The sequence below is a fragment of the Mytilus edulis genome, chromosome 3 (genome assembly GCF_963676685.1).
Source record: "Mytilus edulis chromosome 3, xbMytEdul2.2, whole genome shotgun sequence".
Taxonomy (NCBI): domain Eukaryota; kingdom Metazoa; phylum Mollusca; class Bivalvia; order Mytilida; family Mytilidae; genus Mytilus; species Mytilus edulis.
Genome location: NC_092346.1, coordinates 100,291,674 through 100,314,288, shown reverse-complemented (window position 1 = coordinate 100,314,288; position 22,615 = coordinate 100,291,674). Strand labels below are relative to the sequence as shown.

At 31.6% G+C, this 22,615-nt stretch overlaps 1 protein-coding gene across 1 annotated transcript; it reads left to right on the top strand.

The window, feature by feature from the left end:
• Window positions 1-38: 38 nt before the first annotated feature.
• On the top strand, window positions 39-22,615 carry LOC139517987 (ras-related GTP-binding protein A-like). The gene is made up of 9 exons (XM_071309575.1): window positions 39-187; window positions 7,944-8,043; window positions 8,944-9,010; window positions 11,989-12,211; window positions 12,543-12,638; window positions 13,797-13,919; window positions 14,766-14,973; window positions 16,372-16,465; window positions 22,352-22,615. Exons 1-9 carry the CDS (start codon window positions 176-178, stop codon window positions 22,377-22,379), a joined length of 951 nt encoding a protein of 316 aa, XP_071165676.1. The 5' UTR covers window positions 39-175; the 3' UTR covers window positions 22,380-22,615.

Here is a 22,615-nt window from a genome sequence, read left to right as displayed (position 1 = left end):
TTTTTACCATCTAAAGTTTTATTTATTCTATCTGAGACTACTTTATTTTAGTGTATTGTTCTGTCAGACTTCCACCTTTTCCTTCTTTGAATTTATCTCATGTGATTTGATCATGTGATAACAAAATGGCAGACAAGTTGATGTGATTGTTGGTCTTCATACGGAAACAAAAATCATGAAGAAAAAGGTTAATATAACAGTCACAGATTTTTATTGCTATACAGTAAAACAACCTGTCAATTTTATGACTGTTAAAGATTATCTTAACATGAAATGGATACAAACTAGGACAAATTAAACCAAAGAGGCAAAGTGTTATAAAAAAGAAGATAATTTTGCCAATTTTTGGTGTGATTGCCAAATTATTATGAAACAAATTTTCACAAGAGACCAAATGACACAAAAATTAACAACTATAGGTCACTGTATGGCTTTCAACAGTGAGCAAAGCCCATATTGCATCGTCAAATTCAAATGAGAAAACTGGCCTAATTTTTCTGTATATGAGTACGTTGAAGATACCAATTCTGGCTTTTACCTTTATGTACAAAAAAAAAAATATAATGAAAAACACATATGTAATACAGCAACTAACAACAACTACTAGTATTAAAGGATTACAGGCTCTTGACTTGGGACAGGCACATAGTGGATCAGTGGAATAACCTGTCAGATTTAACAGTGACAGCAAAGACTTAATTTTAAGTCTACATTAAATGGCGAAAATTGGAACCCATATAAATTCATATGTTTGTGTTAAGTGTTTCAGCTGTGCACACCTAAATAAGTATTTTTGATAAGTTTAATATATTGTATAAATAAATTAACATCAGTCAGTCACTGAATTGATTCATCAATGAGCAAAGCCCATACTGCATAGTCAGCTATAAATGGCCACAAAATTACAAATGTAAAATTTTGTTAAGGTGACTTATTAATTGTTATGCTAAAATAATTTAAGAATATTATCGAAACAGCATACCCTAAGAAAATAGAAGACATATCATTATAGTGGCTATTTCTAGAGTAAAAAATAGTGCACACAAAAATGAAGCAATGATAGTGACCCTTAATTAAAGGGAAAATTCGCGATTTTTTACTTATGGTTTAAATATGTTCATTATGACAAAATATATATATTCACAAAGTTTTATCGCTATATGTCTAGTAATAAAGGAGAAATTCAACAATTAATGAAATTTTTTTAACTACTTCCTGTAGGTCGTGACGTTTTCTCCTGGTTTTTGCATGCCGGGATTTAAAATACAATCAGTAAAAGTCTTGGTTTTTAATGATATTTAAACGTAATCGTAAGCGCGCCGATGACTTATGGTTTATCTAATAAACATCCGATAATAAGAAGATAAGACGCACAGACGTGCAATTGTACACATTCATGAGATAAATTTTCTATGTTAAACGTATATATTCGAATTATTTTAGTAGACAACCAAAAAAGTTATAAATTTATTAATTAATGCATTTTCGGACTGATATATGAGGTGAACAAATTAAAGTACAATAATCTGTAAAGACAATATGTTGGTGTACTCTTATTGACCTTTTACTATCTCTGCTTTGACTAGATTTATACGATGTGTGTATTCACGGTTCTGTGGCAAATTGAATACTCTTAGATGGCTTGTTGAAAGGTAAATTGTTATTTGCACTTCGGTATTTAACCACGCCTCTAGGGCACACCTTGCCAGGTGTGACTGTCTATTCGGATCAGTGGATTATAAAACAAGGGAGCATTCAATATACACATCTATAATACTAATTCAAGTTTCAAGTTTGTTACAAATAAAAATAGATCGCCGTGGAATTATTTAATTATATTTGCTGTATCATTTATTTCAATTCAAATAAATTAATTTACTAAGTAATAAAATTTAAACAATTTTCGGTTAAGACGGGAAACTTAATTCATGTGTCAGAATGAAATGATATACACCTCTTGTCCTTGATGTATGTCTCATTAAAAAGGGGGAATTAGAAATAGCTTTACCAAAGCATTTTGATTTTCTTTATTAGGCAAAAAATGTACGAGAACACTTACATTTAGACTTTTGAAAGCCATGTATTAATGTATATCTGAAACTATCTGAAGATAAGTAGATAAATTTACCGAAGCGGAGTATAATATGTACGAACAAAGAAAAATACTTTTGTTTTTAAATCTTTGCACATTCATGATTAATTATTGTTATCTATTACTCATTCAATTACTTAATTGGTACCTAAAATATGTCTACCGCTTGGCATTAAAACTCGGTGTAGTAGGAAGGGTTTTATTACATATACTAGATTATATTATTTGGATGAGGATTTGAGCTATCCTATAAAACACATTTATTAGTTAACTACATTCGAGCCCAAAGGATATTAACTTAAATGATTCAATTAACTTTACTCACATATTACTTATATTTCTATCTTATGATTTTTGCGTGCTTGTTTTTATAGAACAGTTTATATATATGGTCCAAAAATTTATCATAAAATCATAAATAAAAATATCTTGTTCGGAGAATGATAGTACTATAACAGTGGTTCCAGTCAGTCAAAAGAGTCAGATTTTGACGATTATGGTCATATTGGGTACGCACTAGAGCCAGGGTATACCGAAGAAGAGCTCCATAAAATGGAAGCTGCAGAAAGTTCCCGAAATCAAGATATCCTTAGCAACCATCGCTAGTTTTTAAAACACAGATTGGTGTTCGTGTACTAACTGCATACTTATGCCGTTATTAACGGAATGTCTATGTTGCCACTAATTTACTCTCTTTGATCGTAATATTGAATTGGGTGAATGCATAAGTAACAGCATCGATTTCATAACAGTTTGTCTGAACCCGGTTGTTCTTGAAACTAACTATATAAGGTTTTTTTTAAGTACAATCGTATTCATATTATACATGTTAAATGAATGAACAAATATTAAACCTATCTGTTTATTGTTTTCCGTCCATGTCTGCTCATCGCCAGAAATAAAGTTTGTCGCACGAAAAAATGGTGTTAATTCCAGAGTCAAAATTTAAAGAACTTATTTTCCATGTTTTCTGGTATTGTTCGAAAGAGAATTGACCTAAAAGAAGAATTACTATCTTAGGCTGTCAGTAACACATGTAGAGTACTGGGTCGTTGTTGGACATGCAAATCTTATAAAGTGTATCATCTGTTAAATTTGCAGGTCACTGAAAGGGGAAGTTCCATACGGAAGTAGGTTTTGAGATTGATTTTTTTTTATATCCAGTGACACATTTTACATGCATATTCTTGAACGTTTGATACATCATTTACTCTCAAATTGCAAAAAACGAAAACTTCCACTTGTATTTATAGTATTTGTTGAAATAGTCCTCGTCTCACAACGTATAATACTCTATCTATTTGACCAACGATGTTCAAAAACAAAAGACAGCGAATTTTATGTCATCTTTCCCTATTTTTGAATGTAACTTATAAGGCTGTTCAACTGGCAAGAATACCGCCAGAGACATATATACATGTCTCTTATACCGCTAAAGCGAACAAGCAGTTTATTCTTTAAATTGCTATCATATCACGGCAAGAAAGAAAATAAATCCCGAAATTGATTTGAAACTTTAATACTCAATAGTTTTCCTAGAAAATACTCACACCCCTTTGGGATTATTAGTGTACGTCCAGTTGCATATATTTTACATGAATGTCGGAACAATTGTGATGATGACGAATTTCTTCCTTTATTCGAGAACAATCTAATTGATACATAAAACTGGGATTTTACTATGTTCATAACTTCGATGAACCAAAGCAAGATATATATCGACCTGTATTTAAATCAAACTGGTTCTCTTCTTCTTCTTCTTCTTCTTCTTTTGGTATACAATATAGTCTGATACATGTATATATTTTAAATTGCACTATAGTTCCGTAACTTTCTATCCAGGCGTATAAGCCAACATCGACAAGTGAGGGCCCTCATGGGGTTTTTGATTATGTGATTACTTGGCCGTTTTTTTAATGATTATTTGATTATTAAGCCAAATATTTCATGATTATTTGATTACCTAGGACTGTATTTTTAGTTTATGATTATTTGATTACTAAAGATAAGCAAATATTTAATGATTATGTGATTATATTGGCAAAAAAATGGTGATTATGTGATTACTAGGACCCCCCCATGAGGGGCCTCACAAGTGCGTACATTTTTTAAATCAATATTTTTGGTATGTACCAGTCTGTCCTTTACTATAATTGACAAATAACATTTTCCCAAATTAACCCTCGGAAAAAATATGTATATAGATTTTTATTTCTTCAAATCTTTTTTTTTTTTGTGGTATTTTTTATATTTTCATAAATAATATTCTTTACACCAGAAATGTTATTTATAAACAAGCGTACGAGTTAAATTATTGGCATCATATCACTTTCGGACACACAAGACAGAGATGTGTATTATACACCTGATAGTTCAAAATGGAAAGTTATAAGTCTGCCGTGTACACTGATCAATACCTACAGAAGTGAAACGATGCATGAACTTGCAAGCCCGACAGGAAATCGCTTGAATACCCGGACGTGTCACCTGAGTCCTCACACCCCTCACAATACCTTTGGGAGTAATACCTTTAGCCATGCTGGTGATCAGATGAGGAAAGATCCGAATTTATTTGAATAAAGTTTATTACTTTAAAGAATTATGAACGAATTAGATTTTTGAAAACAATTTTCACGGAACACTTATTTATTATTTGAACTGTGACTCTTTAACTAATTCCAATATTAACAGTTTAAAAATAACAGATATATAATAATGGTCATTTAAAAAAAAATAAGAACATTTTCCGTATCAAGTTTATAGTTAGTCAGATAAAACAATCGTACGATTGACAAGATATCGACACGCAATTACGACTACATCGGTTACTGTAGTTTTGGTCCTTTGTGTTTTATAGACATATCGTGATTATAATCGTAGAAGATGACAAGATGGCGGAGCGTAGAAAATTGATACTCAAATTTTAAAATCGATGTTGATCTCTTATCTAGCGGAATAAAACTTTAATATCTATAAATTTGAGCCTTTTTATACAGAATGGACATAATATCAATTTTTGATTTTTTTGCGAAGTTTCCCTTTAATAAAGATGTTGTCAAGCACTGAAACCCCCATGAGGATATTAAAACTTAATGAAATTGCTAAAAAAAAAAAATCAATTGCATTTCAAAACTGACTGTCTTACCAAACAATATCTAAAATTGCTTTAGTATGCATTGTTTTTTGTTTTTTTTAAATTAAAAAGGTTGATAAACTTAAAAAACTAAAATCTATGCTCACATCGTCCTCCTCTTCAATACAGTATACTTTTGATTAGAAGGGACATAGATCACTGATGAATTCAGATTTACAAAAGGAAAAATACCTTTCAATTAATCACCAGAATGATAATGTGTTAGTTCATTGCTCTATCTTCTTCTTTATTCATGTTCACAAACATATGAGACTTAAACTAATGCACAATTTGATAAAATGTACAAAATTTTTCATGTACAAAATGTACATTTTACATTTAAAATAGCAGTTTAGCAGAACATATACCTGATATGAATTTTGCATACAGGTATACGTAGTTTTCCATTGACAGAATTAAAGATTGAGTTATTGCCCTTGATCACTATGTTGGAGAGCAACCAGGTTAAAATTTGACATACCAAATATAGACATGGCACAAACAAGTGATTTTAACAGATTCTAACTAGATAGGTGGTAACAGCAAATTATGCAATCAGAGCATGACAAAACAATTAATTTGGTTGATTTGTGTTGGAATATTTTGGAAAATACAGGACTTAAATCAGTCACAATGTAACATACATGTACATGTACAGTACTGTAAATCAATCCAGCTGTTACAATAAGTACTCATACAATATACAAAATTATTGTAATTGCATGAAATGCAAGAAAATTACTAATGTTATGTATGCATTATTCTTTGGATCCAGAAATCCTCTGGATTTACTAGTTTATAGACTTGATACATACATACATATGGCTAAGTATTCAGTATAGTGTTGTTAGTGTGTGACAACATGTATGATTTTAAAAGTAGCTGTTTCAATCATAATAACATGATTTTCTGAAAGGAGAATGATTCTTGTTTAGGGTTTTACATATAAAAAGATAGTTTTTTAGTCAGAAAATATAAAATTAGACATAAATAGCATGTTGGACAGAGGTTATGTTGGACGTAACAGGACATTGAAAATTGAATATTTTCCTTTTATATGAAGGCTTTGTTAATAAATATATTAATTTTTCTCTGACAGTTCATAAGATCTTCAATTAAAGTATATCATTTTGTTAAATTTTTTCAAAAACTAACTTATAAGTTTGAAAAATCTTAAAATATGTCGGACAAACGGGGACATTTTTGGATGAGAATTTGTTCCATAATTTGCATCATTCAAAGTCAAAAACAAAATCAAAACTATGCTGTTTATACTAATATCTACAGCTGGTGTTCCTCAGCAAGAGGTAAAATGGTTCATTATTAAATAAATGGATAAAACAAAACCATAAAAAAACTGTTGGATGAACAGTGACAGAATTCATTTGTTGTAGGACAAACATAGGACAGATTATATTCCCTGTCGGACAAAGATAGGACAGATTTCATTATTTTAATGGCAATTTAAAAATGGGCACCTCTTAAGAAGAGTTGAGGAAGGGTCTGAGAACTATTTTAAAATTTATGTGGACTTGTTAGTTGTTAACAAGTTTCTTTTTACTTTTAAAAAGCTGTTACGTCCGACATTAGAAGATTTTGTCCTAAGGTTCGTCCAACAGAACATTATCGGACTCTTGTTACATCCTAATTTTCAAAATTATGTCAAATTTAGACTGTCAACAGTTTAAAACCTCTTTATTTTTCATATATACGGTAGTATTTAAGGTTAAGTTATTGTTAAAGTGGAAGCAAATTGATTCCGTGACTTGTGGTAGCCATTGTAGAGAATATCTTGGATGTTGGACGTAACATTAATTCGGATGTAACTTCCATCTCTTGGTTGGACAGAAAGAGCGTTCACCCCTTCGATGTCATTGACCTCAAGTAAAAAGGAACAGTTGACAGCAATACTGTATGTGCATTGCAATTGTCGTAAAATTTGTTGTCATAAACATTAAAAAAAAATTAAACTGAGTTGGCAACTTGCAAATGAAAATTGAAATTTTCACCCGTAACGGTTGTACAGATTTTTCAAGAGTAAACTTTAATGACAATTCCTGAAAAAAATAAAACTTTCTGCTGTAACTTCATGATGAATTATCACATTTTAGTTAATAAGCTCAAGCCTCAAGATATTTTGTGCATTTAATTGCCCTCTATTGTTACATAACTTATATTTCATTTTCACTTAGGAAGAAGACAGAAAATGTTAGTCCGACAACGTGACCATTTAAAATTGTTTTTAATCCTTATTTTTCTAAGATTTTTCATGTTTTAATGCCCTAAACCTTGACAAACCTATTGTGTTACCTGAAAATCCTTTTTACCTAGTTGACATTCATAAAAAAAGGTTTATAAAACAATTTTGATTTTGGGTCATTCGACCATGTCACAAAATAAGCATGCAAAAAATAGGGAATTCAACACTTCATTTGTAAAATACTTTATTCAACAATAAACTTTTTATATGAGACTGTTTATATTATCTCTTCATCATACAGTGAATTGATTAGCTACCTGCATTAAAACTCAAAATAATTTAAAATATGAAAAAAATGCATTTTTCTGGGACACCCATTGAAACAGCACTTTACTGAATACTTAGCCATATATATATATATATATATATTGAATTTATTTCTAATCTTGCAATTGTCAGATGACATTTTGATTTGATTAAGGAGTTGGAATGTGATCTTGATATATTTTTTTCCCCAGGTTTTATTGATGGGCAAGAGTGGATCTGGCAAGACAAGTATGAGATCCATCATCTTTGCCAATTACATTGCCCGTGACACAAGGCGACTTGGTGCAACTAGTAAGTATGAGGAAGTTATTTAGTCTTGGTTAAAATAAAAGGGTTTTTATATATTAGATGGAGATGTGGTATGATTGGTAATGATTTAAGCAACTTAGGTTACCCAATGGCCATCAACAATGAGCATTTTTTTTTAACTCTTAGCATGAATTAACCATTTAAAAAAAGACCCAAACATGATAAAATTTGAAAAATTCAATTGAAAAACCAACAGCCTGATTTTAGCATACAAATGAATGTGCATCATACATGAACTACTAGGAGAAAATATCCTTATAATAATAGAAAATGTATAATACTATTAAATGTCCAAATTAACATTTGTGCATTACCCTTTTGATGGAGGCTGCCATGTTGTAAAGCATGCGAGTTCCAAAAAAATTGTATATTTGATTACGAAAAAGAATAAAGAAAATAATACAGACTTCGTCCTCTATTGTCTTTGTTACAACACTGGCCTCATACTACATATATAGTATTACAGGAAACTTAAGTCATGAAAGTCAATGGTATCAAGTTTCCTACAGGGAACAAGTCATGAATGTGGGGATAATATTGATGTGTAGGTTCTTACAGGGAACCATTCATTAAAGTCAGTGCATGTTATGCAGTTTCAATGATAGAAAAATATATTAAAAAAGTCATTGAAGCCACCCAACCTGCCAATTCTAATTAGAATCACAAAACAAAACTTGTATGATCTCACTTACATCCTAGTCCTTATTCAATCTTAAAGTCAGATTTATGACTAAAAATGGATGATCAAATATCATTGTTGATAAAAGATCCATTCCAGACTAATATTTACAATATAAAAGTAATCATGACTAGTCATGTCTGTAAATGTTCAACATATATATACATTTTATAAAACATCAGTCATTTTTATTCCTATTGCAGTTGATGTTGAGCATTCACATGTCAGATTCCTGGGTAACTTGGTATTGAACTTATGGGACTGTGGTGGGTAAGTTACTTAGTGTTGAGCATTCACACGTCAGATTCCTGGGTAACTTGGTAATGAACTTATGGGACTATGGTGGGTAAGTCAACTTAGTGTTGAGCATTCACACGTGAGATTCCTGGGTAACTTGGTATTGAACTTATGGAACTGTGGTGGGTCAGTCAACTTAGTGTTGAGCATTCACACGTCAGATTCCTGGGTAACTTGGTATTGAACTTATGGGACTGTGGTGGGTAAGTCAACTTAGTGTTGAGCATTCACACGTCAGATTCCTGGGTAACTTGGTATTGAACTTATGGGACTGTGGTGGGTAAGTCAACTTAGTGTTGAGCATTCACACGTCAGATTCCTGGGTAACTTGGTATTGAACTTATGGGACTGTGGTGGGTCAGTCAACTTAGTGTTGAGCATTCACACGTCAGATTCCTGGGTAACTTGGTATTGAACTGATGGGAATGTGGTGGGTAAGTTATCATAGTGTTGAGCATTAACACGTCAGATTCCTGGATAACTTGGTATTGAACTTATGGGAATTTGGTGGGTAAGTCAACTTAGTGTTGAGCATTCACATGTCAGATTCCTGGGTAACTTGGTATTGAACTTATGGGACTGTGGTGGGTAAGTTATCTTAACAAGTTTGTGGTTTAATCCATGTCATTCTTGATGCAGACAGTGATTCAAAGGTCATTATGATGCTCTTGAGTGTAAGCAATAGTACAGTAGCCATGGTAGAAGTCCTATTTTGAGTTTTCCCTCAAACTTTTGATACATGATGCGGTATGATTGCCATTGAGATTTGCCTTCAAGCAGAGACCATATGAAGTGGATTTAACACATGTTTTGATGTTGATGTAATAGACCAGTATATTTATTCCTGAAAAAGAAAAAAAATCTGGTATCTTGTTTCTCTTATTCATGATTCACTGTATTGTACATTTCTAAAGGAGTAAATCTTGTTTGACTTGATTTGATTGAAGAAGGATTGATTTTGTGATACTTGTACAGATCAGACCAGATAAACATACGTATCAGCAGTGTTTTATTGACAGTAGCTAGACAGTATTAACTTATAATCTAACCAGTTAGGAACTTGTACCTAGTAACTGGACAGTATTAACTTATAATCTAACCAGTTAGGAACTTGTACCTAGTAACTGGACAGTATTTAATTATAATCTAACCAGTTAGGAATTTGTACCTAGTAACTGGACAGTATTAACTTATAATCTAACCAGTTAGGAACTTGTACCTAGTAGCTGGACAGTATTAACTTATAATCTAACCAGTTAGGAACTTGTACCTAGTAGCTGGACAGTATTAACTTATAATCTAACCAGTTAGGAACTTGTATCTAGTAGCTGGACAGTATTAACTTATAATCTAACCAGTTAGGAACTTGTACCTAGTAACTGGACAGTATTAACTTATAATCTAACCAGTTATGAACTTGTACCTAGTAACTGGACAGTATTAACTTATAATCTAACCAGTTAGGAACTTGTACCTAGTAGCTGGACAGTGTTAACTTATAATCTAACCAGTTAGGAACTTGTACCTAGTAGCTGGACAGTATTTAATTATAATCTAACCAGTTAGGAACTTGTACCTAGTAACTGGACAGTATTAACTTATAATCTAACCAGTTAGGAACTTGTACCTAGTAGCTGGACAGTATTAACTTATAATCTAACCAGTTAGGAACTTGTACCTAGTAGCTGGACAGTATTAACTTATAATCTAACCAGTTAGGAACTTGTACCTAGTAGCTGGACAGTATTAACTTATAACCTAACCAGTTAGGAACTTGTACCTAGTAGCTGGACAGTATTAACTTATAATCTAACCAGTTAGGAACTTGTATCTAGTAGCTGGACAGTATTAACTTATAATCTAACCAGTTAGGAACTTGTACCTAGTAACTGGACAGTATTAACTTATAGTCTAACCAGTTAGGAACTTGTACCTAGTAACTGGACAGTATTAACTTATAATCTAACCAGTTAGGAACTTGTACCTAGTAGCTGGACAGTATTAACTTATAATCTAACCAGTTAGGAACTTGTACCTAGTAGCTGGACAGTATTTAATTATAATCTAACCAGTTAGGAACTTGTACCTAGTAACTGGACAGTATTAACTTATAACCTAACCAGTTAGGAACTTGTACCTAGTAGCTGGACAGTATTAACTTATAATCTAACCAGTTAGGAACTTGTACCTAGTAGCTGGACAGTATTAACTTATAATCTAACCAGTTAGGAACTTGTACCTAGTAGCTGGACAGTATTAACTTATAACCTAACCAGTTAGGAACTTGTACCTAGTAGCTGGACAGTATTAACTTATAATCTAACCAGTTAGGAACTTGTACCTAGTAGCTGGACAGTATTAACTTATAATCTAACAAGTTAGGAACTTGTACCTAGTAGCTGGACAGTATTAACTTATAATCTAACCAGTTAGGAACTTGTACCTAGTAGCTGGACAACATTAAATTATAATCTAACCAGTTAGGAACTTGTACCTAGTAGCTGGACAGTATTAACTTATAATCTAACCAGTTATGAACTTGTACCTAGTATTTAGACCGTATTAACTTATAATCTAACCAGTTAGGAACTTGTATTACTCAATTTATTTCACTTGACTGGGCAGAGTTTATCCAGTTTGCTCATAATAAACCAGTCCATCTATAGATAGGTGTTTTAGGATACACTCATCAATGCTTTGTCCATTCATTCTTTTGTAAATTCCTTTGAGGTCACTGATAGGTGATTAGAAATCAGTATAACTATAATGGCAATCATCGTAATCACACACATTTTCAAATCGACTGTCCTCATGCAAATTAAAACGTAAGCTCCGCCCGATTAGTTGAAATAACATTGGTAATACCTAGATCAATCTGTTCCAAAAACTTTGACTGTAGTGTTACAATACATGCAACCATGTTATTGGTCCTATTTTTTTTTACTTTTCAGACAGGAGGCTTTCATGGAGAATTATTTTGCTAGTCAAAGAGACAATATATTCAGAAATGTAGAAGTATTAATTTATGTGTTTGATGTAGAAAGCCACGAGCTTGAGAAGGACATGCATTACTATCAGTCATGTTTAGAGGCTATATTACAGAACTCACCAGAGGCTAAAGTCTTCTGTCTCGTACACAAAATGGACTTGGTACAAGATGATCAGAGAGACTTGGTAAGCAAATGATAGATTATTAAAACTTCCGTGGCTGCCCACATTTATATAAGATCATAAATACTTCCATGGTTGTCAAGAGGTTCTTTAAGATTATAAATACTTCCCTGGCTGCCAAGTGGTTATTTAACATTTTAGTGGCTGAATATTTATTTTCTAGAAAGTCACTATGTGGCTTAACAAATCTTTTTCATTTTTCAGTGAACTTGGTAAAGTAATTTATGTATTTGACGTTATTAAAAAGAATTTAAATGTATCTTATTCATTTTCAGAGATTGGCATATCACTTTAAGTATGAACAAAAGTTACGAAACTTGTTTTTTTTTTACAGGTATTTAAAGAAAGAGAAGAAGATTTGAAAAGATTATCAAAACCTCTCAACTGTACATGCTTTGCCACCTCTATATGGGATGAAACATTATACAAGGTTTATTTATATATGTTGCACTCTCAAATCTCATTCTCCTAACAAATACAGTCAGAGCTCAGACATAAATAAGTGTGAATCTGATTTTTACTCATAGAGGTCTAAATTTGTAGGTTTCGAGATTTGTCTCCCTTTAATTTAAGACAAATTATGACTTTAATGAGTCAACTAGTGTTAAGCAAGAAATATTTGACCTGAATTAAAAAGTTACAAATATTGACTCCTACAAGTCCATAAGTTTACAAAATAGGTCAACTTCAAGACCCAAATATAATAAAAAAAAAGTCAAGCATCTACATGAAATTATGACAACATTGAAAGACAATGCTTTGTCTTCTAAATACATGAGAGCCTAAAAAATTGGAGACAATATAATGTTGATTTACTATACAATGTAACTATCTATAACCACACAAAATGAGGAAAATAATATTATGTTAAGTATAAATGTTCAATTAGATAATAAAATAAAGATATCTCAGGTCCTTGTGAACTCTCAGAAAGGTTCATGATGTCATAGGTGGTGCACTTTTGTCATCAATTGAAATTCAGCCTTTTCATAAACATAAATAGACCTAAAAAAAGTTTCCTGACTTAAATTATTCTAGAAATGAAAACACATTTTTATAATAAATAGATTTTTTTACTTCTGTTAGTCAAAAACAAAAAAAACGACTTGTCTGAGTCCTGACTGAAATATGAGTGATTACACACACTTGTCATACATATGTGAATATCTTAGTTAAACAAAGCTTAGAACATCACCTAAGTGTAACCAATTATTGTAATAATTGGCAATTTAACTTCAAAAACATTATTTAAATATCTAGACATATCTTAGTGTAAACAGCTTATTTCTATCATTTATTTCATTATCTGTGAGTTTCTGGTGGAGACAATGAATCTATTTATATTTATGTAGTGTTATATATTATGAATGAAGAAAGATTACGCCAATTAATAGTTTATTTGTCATAACAGAAGAACAACAAGCCAAAAGAAAAACTGTACAATATATTGACCAAAGATTTGTTTCCTTCTTCCTTCTTCGTAATAACTCACTACTTTTATTTCTGAATTATTTTCCTGTGGAAAATGATGGTATGTGGGAACTCTCCTTAGTGTTGAATAACTGTAACATTCCACTTTGTATTTCAGGCTTGGTCTAACATAGTTTATCAGTTAATACCAAATGTACAACAGTTAGAGAGTATGTTGGCGAATTTTGCTAACATCATTGATGCTGATGAAGTCCTACTGTTTGAAAGGGCTACTTTTCTGGTGAGTAATAATATGACTCAAGTTGTGTAACTCACATTAAGACATCTATGTTTCTGATGAGTGATGTTCTGTTACCCACACACATTAACACAGCTATTTTTACAAACTTTGTATATTGGGAATAGAGTATATATGTGAAATACTATAAACTAAGGACTATTTGAAAAACAGACAATCCAAACATTGCAAAGAGATATGGCATTTAGAAATTACATCTGACAAGGTGCATAGTACATGATATTTACATAGAAATACAGGAGAAATATTGCATTTCATGTATATGACTGTGTACTTCTTGTATATATAAGTTAGATTTTCTCGATTGTAAAAAGATATGCAAAAGGTACGAAAGGGATAATTAAACTCATAAGTAGAAAAGGAAGACAATACTATGGTGAAAGAAAAACAAAAATGATCAAAAGGCAAACAACAGTATACAATCACAACAACTTGGATGGAGAATTGTCTCATTGGCACTCATACCACATCTTCTTATATCTATAGACAATAAAATACATCTAAATGAATAGATGTCATCACCATTAACAGTAGATATGATGTCATGAACCCCCTATGAAATGATAGAAACTTATTGAGACAGCTCAAGTCCTGTATAACTGTTAACATTTCCATTAAATTGATGAATTTATCAATATTTGATCTATCTAAATATTTAACATCTACAAAGTAAATTTGAAGACTCATTTAATATACTTTGATATTTTTTTTTACTTCTATTAGTATTATGTTTGAAGAACAAATGTAAATATTGTTGTAGATTACGATTGTTCCATAATAACTTCCTTCTATACTAGATTTCTTTTCTTTTGGTATATTTTTCTATAGGTGATTTCCCACTGTGAAAGAAAACCACATAGTGATGTCCATAGATTTGAAAAGATTAGTAACATAATCAAACAGTTCAAACTAAGCTGTAGTAAGCTAGCAGCAACATTTCAGAGCATGGAAGTTAGAAACTCCTGTTTCTCAGCATACATAGATCTGTTTACCTCAAATACCTATATTATGGTGGTCATGTCAGATACCACAATACGTAAGTTTTATTATACAGGGAAAGATCTATACCATAATATGCAATTTTAACTAAAGCAAGGAAATGACAAATGCATGTATTGTATGTTTTTTTTTAAATTTTAGTTCATTTATATGTTTTGGAGTTTAGTGTGAAATTTTTACTGAACTAGCTATAGACTTAAGTACACAATTTATTTAGGGGCCAACTGAGGACCTCCTCCAGGTGTGGGATTTTCTCACAGCGTTGCAGACCCATTGGTGGCCTTAGGCTGTTGTCTGCTATTTGGTTGGGTTTAGTTTAAACATATTTATTTATAGTGGATTGGGAAACAAGTTTTGCAACTTATATTAATCCCTTTCCACTTTGCGGGTGCGAGTGCTGCCTTGTAGCGGCATTAGCCTACTCTTTTTCGAAATCTACAAGGGTGTCTTTAACGTGCAAGAGATATGGCTCTCTCTTAACACGGGTCAGCCATTTATCGTCCCCTTCCGACGGACTATTTGGTTGGGTTGTTGTCTCTTGACATTTTCTCCATCTCCATTCTCAATATTATTCCATTGATCAGATCTCCCTACTACTATATTAGATTTTTGACTTAGACTTGATGTCTTCTGTCTATTCCAACATTTTGAACTGTTCTTTTCGTTCCAATATGCAAAAAAGAACAGATGTTGTTATCATGTCTTAGTCATGAGAATCTAATTACTTTTATCTTGATTACATGTAAATTATCTTTTATAATTTCAAATAGGAAAAAATCCAATTTTTCAGTGATTCCATAGAAGTTATCATGGTATTGGTATTTTACACAAATTCTCACATTTGTAACTAAGGCCAATAGTCATGTAGTAGTCCCAGACTGAAAAATTAGGAAGTCAGTGTTACTGACAAAAAAATATGCACTTCAGTTTAAAATGATTAAAAAAAAATATGCAAGTCCTTTTTGTGACCTTAGGTTATTAAAAGTTTAACTTCATATATATTTGCTTTAATTTATGAAAGATGTCATATTGAAGTTTTTAGAGACAGTAGACATTAGTAGCCTTCAGCTGTTACTCTTTGTTCAGATTGTTGTCTCTTTGACACATTCCCATTTCCATTCTCTATTTCATTAATATCATTTAACTATGTTAGATAAGTAAAAAATACTTAATTCTGGAATGGTGTAATGCAACTGTATTGTACTTAAATAATTCTTTTGTGTTCACAACCATATATACCTCAATGGAAGACTAAATTATGTTTTGAAATCATTAACACATATCATTCCACCACTGGTTTGATCATATTGGTTTATCTGTGTTTATCATACCTACAATTTTTTGTCTGATCTATAAAGATCAGTATGATCTAGTTGAGTCTAATGAAAATTTATGCAAAAGACTAATGATGTACAATGTATTATGACAATTTCAGCTTCAGCAGCAACTTTAATCAACATTAAAAATGCTAGAAAACATTTTGAGAAGTTAGAGAGATCAGAACCTGGACATCATACCATTGGAGCAAGGTGAGAAAACTTACAACAGAACATTAGAGTTATTAATTGATATTCTAATGCAACAACCTTTGTTACGTTCATTTTGATTGGATAACGTCACTTTCTTACATGGCATCAATTGACAATTGATGCTATGGGACGTACGTGCAAGCGCAGACGGCATATGACAGATTTTAGATACATGTTTTTAACGTTGTTTTCTGTCAGTTTCATTAGAATGGAGATAACAATATTGTATTTTAAGCGCCGACGGCATCAATTTGGGATTTGATGGTCCCAAATACCTGTTAACTGTCTCCGCTAATGCGTCGCCAGTAAACTTAATTTGCGACCATCAAATCCCCAATTGATGCCATCGGAGCTTAAAATACAATACAGTTATCTCCTAATTGCATTTAAGATAACATTGATTTTACTGGGCTTATGCATGATAATTTAATTCAGAATTATTTAAAAGTAATTGATTGTACCTTTTATTACACCTTGAGTAAATGAGTGACATTGTGATTGGTTTAAATTAACACATGGTGACCCCTATGGATTCATATTGGGTCAGTAGATTTCATAGAGGATTCATGATGACACTCCTACCATTTTTAGTGGAAGAAGACGTCAAGTCTTCTGAAGACTTAAGGGGCTGACCCTTGGCATTGAGTCTCCGTATGCCGCATTCATTTCGTGTATTACAATTTCAAAACAACTTATGATTCCTGACACCGATTTTTACACATGATTAGGCATCTGAATCATTTAATTTGTAAATTATGATTGTAAAACAATCACTATCGTAAATATGACCCTTTTATTTATGTAAATAATTAGATTTCATCTCATCCACATGAACGTTATTTGTTTACTTGTAACAGTTTTAACTGTAGATATTTGTATTACGCATGCGTGAATTTGGTATAGGGACAACTCGCCCTGTTTACAAGTTCGCCCTTGAAGTTACGAATTTGCAATCCTGCAGACAAGAAGATTTTGTTTTTATATAAATAAAAAGGATATATAAAGTGTTGTGTTTATTCATGGTTTTCCTTTGTCATGTGAATTAGATGCCCTTCGTAACATACATGTGAACCTCCCGTTTTCAGGGGTCTCCTCCCGTCCTCCAGTTTAGGAGAAAAAACTCCCGTGTATGAAATATTTCATGTTGAATGAAAATTTTCAGACGCCATATTTGATAATTTCTTACTACTTACTGTACGGGTGTAATTGACACCTGTGTTAAATTTTACCTGAACATCAAAGAAGATGTATAATTATATGGCTTCACTTGACAGCTTGGGTGTCAAACATACTGGTAATCAACGATGTTTACCTCCGGCTTACTGCCGTTGTGTTATCAAAACGGGCACAGGACGTTTGCGCTTTTTTACCTGTAAAACGATAGGACATTTGCGCTTCAAATACTATGGACATTTGCGCTTTTAAATTTGATTCACCTGTATTAAATTGACCGGACATTTGCGCTTTTTACCTAAAGTGGTCTACCTGTAATCTTAATGAGAAGTAATCATTAAGTTAAAAAAAATAACTTATATTTGTCATTATAGTTAGTTCACATTTACACAGTCTTGAACATGGAGTTTAAAGTTATAGAGACTAGTAAATGAAAAAAATGTTTATGATTAGGTACATTAATGAACAGGCTCCCCAAACAAGAATTGAGAAGTAGAAACTCGATCATTTATTTAAGTACCAATCAGGACAGATAACAAGAGCAAGATTTGTTCACTCATTGGGCTTCGAATATCAAGCTATAACTGACCTGTAATTGTGATGACAGTACATGCATGGTTTTATTTCATAAGAATGTGTACTTTTAGCTGTACATAAACTTTTAAACAAATATCAACAATATGACATGTTTGTGCTATGAAATGATTTTTAAACTTTTAACCATAAAGAATGACTTTAACTCTGCCCGGTCAAACCTGCCGGTCCCAAGCCCGGATAAAAGAAAAGGGAAGTCATAGATATATATATAAAAAAAGCGCAAATGTCCTATGTGAAAAGCGCAAATGTCCATTTTTAAAAAGCGCAAATGTCCTATGTTTTGAAGCGCAAGTGTCCACAAAAAAAAGCGCAAATGTCCTATGAAAAAGCGCAAATGTCCCGTGCCGATCAAAACGATGTGTATTGGGAATATTGAAATACTTTTTTGTTACTTCCCTTTGTTTTATCCTGTTTTCAGTTATTTTGCTTTTAAAAATGTAAATTGTAAAAAGACTATAAATGATTAATATTTTAATCAAATAATCATAAAAGGATGTTGATTAAATGAATTTAAATGATTTTGGACAATTAAAAAATTAAAATTTATAAATTATTTTAGCAATCTAGACCTCCTTTCAAGGATTAAATTGAAGTTTATATCATAAATTTGTTTATTTTTGAATAGTTATCAACATACAATATGTGCAACTAGACTAATAAAAGGTCTAGACTAATAAAAGGTCTAATAGATAGATTAAATCATAGTTAAATCTTGAAATTTAAATTTGTAAATGTTAGTATATATTAGATTTTATTGTGTAAGCTAAGAAATAGCAAGACATTTTACACTGTTTTTAAGTCTTTTTAAGCTTTCTACAAATATGACTTTCATAATGCTTAAAATCCATGCAGTACTAGTGTTAGTGTATGTTATTTTTTTAATTAATTTACGATGTTGCAAATATACATGTGGAGCTTATTTCTTTCTTATTTGTATATACATTTACAAATGATAAGGAGATGGAGACATGAACAAAAACATACACAGATAAGATATATAAATATAATGATTCATTTGCAAGCAGTGAACAATCATTTGTCAAAAACAAAACAAAACAAAACAAGAAACAGATTCTTCTTCTTATTTTATTTTATTCAAATAGAGAGGCAATAAGGGAACTATAAACATTCCAATTTGATGGAAATTTGAAGAAAAAACACAATTTCTACATCATTTGGTTTCATTTACGACAAAATTTATGTCGATAAAAAAACATGATGTTTTGACCATTCAGTACTTAATAGATGCATAGTTCTTGGGGAAAAGTTTCATCAAATAATATGAATATAAATGACTTTTTTTGTGCTCATTTTTTACAGTGGGTTGTGATGATCTTCCAGTTAGGTTACCCTCATTTGGAGTGTTGTTCCCAACCTGTTAAAGGTCCATCTTTGTGCATAATTCAAAATTGGAAATTTCAACAAGCATCTAATATTCTTAATCTGGAAAATAAACCCTGGTCTGCTAGCTTCATGTATATTTTTTCTACCGATTTAATATATAACTAGAATCATGCAAACAGACTTAAGGAAAAGGCATGCAAGTTCATCATACAAATTTTACACTTTTTCTAGACAATCCAGATCTTGCAAAATACGTCGCTAAAAATTGTAACCTTTAAAATTGTTGTTGTGCAGTAAAAACCCATATGGGAACTTTCAAAAGTTGGCGGGTATGTAACAAGTCTTACTATTTTTATCCTCCATTTATGGGCAATATGTTTTCTAGTCTGTCCGTCCGTCATGATTCTGGTTATAAAGTTTATGGTCGAGGTAGTTTTTGATGAAGTTGAAATCCAATCAACTTGAAACTTAGTACACATGTGTTCCTCTTGATATGATCTTCTTAATTTTACTGCCAAATTAAAGATTTTACCTAGTTTTCATAGTCAACTGAACATAGAAAATTATTGTACGGATGGGAAATCCATGTACTTATGACCTTTTCTTGTTTGAAGAACAAAAATACATTTTAACGATAATGGAACAAAGCAGCCTGGGTAAGTGGGGCTGCTTTTATGGTAATTCAAGTTACCTTTTATTCACCTTCTTCCACTTCAGAGCTATCAGCTCTTTGATTATACAACACTTGGAAGATTGGAAGTCCAATGCGATAAATTCTGCATTCAGTTAACTACTGACCCCTTAAGGATCCATAGCGGTAAAGTAAAAATGGAATTTACCAAACTATTTGGATCCGTAGAGGGTCAGTAACAAGCCATATAACTAATATTATAAAATCAATGGCACCAATGTTTTTAGCCGAAAAGAATGTTTAATCTGTTTGAGTACACCTTGACAGAGTTGAAATTGAAACTAAAGAAGAATTTATTTGAAAAACAAAGTAAAGGGTGTGGTTTTACTTTTAAAATACTTGACCACACAATATTTTCCTTTAAAACTATCGGATGTTTCATTTACATTAATTGATTGTTTCTTGCTTAACTTCTAGTTCCAAATGTTTAATATATATTCATGAAATAAAAAGGAATTTTAACAATTAATGTGCTTGTAAGCACTGAAAGCTGGAGATTGCTTTAATTTATCAGTGGGAATTTAAATTAAATATTGGGTTTTCAATAAAGCATTGGTTGTAGTTAATTCAACTACAATTCTGGACAATGGGAGATAACTCTAATTTTTATAAGTTGACTTTAAGAATGATATCATTTAAATTTTGAGAACAGATTATTAGATTCCTGCACCTTGCAAAAGATATGTAATTTTTCTGACAGGTGTACATTCAATTTGTGACTTGAATATCTGAACATATATTACATTGATTAATTTCTGAAAATGTTTATGGATAGGATGTATAGAATGTTATGATTAATGCACTATATTTTGTGTATCTAAAACTAAAAAGGGAGTGATAAGCCATGGAAGATTTAGATATCAATTAAGTAACATAGGGTTATGATTGCATTTCATGCAATATTTACCCAAGAAGGTCTTAATTTTGATCTTAAATGGATCTATTTAAAACCCCTGAATACAGGTGAAACAATCCCTAAATAAGAATGTGTCCATAGTACACCGATTCCCCACAAGCACTATCATTCTCTATGTTTAGTGGACCTTGAAATTGGGGTCTAAACTCTAATTTGGTATTAAAGTTAGAGAGATCATATCATAGGGAACATGTGTACTAAGTTTCAAGTTGATTGGACTTCAACATCATCAAAAACTACCTTGACCAAAAACTTTAACCAAAAAACTTTAACCTGAAGCGGGACAGACAGATGGACAAAGGAACAAACTGACGAATGGACAAACAATGGAGGCACAGACCAGTAAACATAATGGCCATAAATGGGGCATATAACATGTATAAAGTAAGATTTTGTGCCCTTTTTGGACCTTTTTAGGCAAATCAATTTTCTGGATGGGAGGTTGCAGCCAAAGTTAACTTTCAAAAACATTTGGTATGTTGGATAGAGACATTAAGCTCCCATTCAAATGCATTGATCGGCCAAAAAAAAGGGGGGATTCCAACCCCTGGATCCGCCACTGGATAGTTATACAAAAAAATTTTAATTGATGTTAGCTTTTTTGGGAAATTAACAATGAAAAATAAATTAGTAAGTAAGTAAGTAATTATTTATTATAGTGACATGTGTATCACAACATACAATACATTATTGTTTTTAATACCAAGACAATTAAATTTGTTTTTGATGCTGGCTGACTTTTACTAGCAGTTGGAAATTGTTTGAAATAAAATTCTTGAACTGGAGCCACTGTTTGGTTTTGTCTGATTCCTCAGCCTTCATCAATTGTAGACACTTTCATGCTGTGAATATTTATATTCAGGCCTTTTGAAAATACGTTCTTCGATGAACTTTAGAATTTGTTGTTGACCTATATAAACGATCTGTTGCTATGAACTTGTAAGATCTGTTGGTACTAAGAAAATGAAAATCTTCCAGAAATGACAGCAAATTAAGCTAGATATTGCCTAGACTGTGATAAACCCTGAGCTCATCATGGCAGATACTTCTTAAAATGGTTAAATTTCACAAAAGTATGCAAGACTTTCTCAGTCAATTATTAGATCAATCTTGTAACCTAAAAATAATAATACTTCTTATTCTAAATAAGTATTTTGTGTTTCAGTATAAGCAGTCATATGCAAGCAGAATAGTGACAAACATTAAAAGAAGGGATGCACTTCTAGAATGGGATACAATAAATTATACCAGGACACTCCAAAAAGAAGGAATTATTATTTTACAACATTGATTAGCACAGAAGATAAAGTGAAGCCATATAACAGTATCGTCAAGGGACCAGATGTGGACTAATAATAACTTAAAATTACTTCTTTTTTTGAAATGAGTGAATTGATATTTTATATTCTGTATAAATGATGAAATTGAA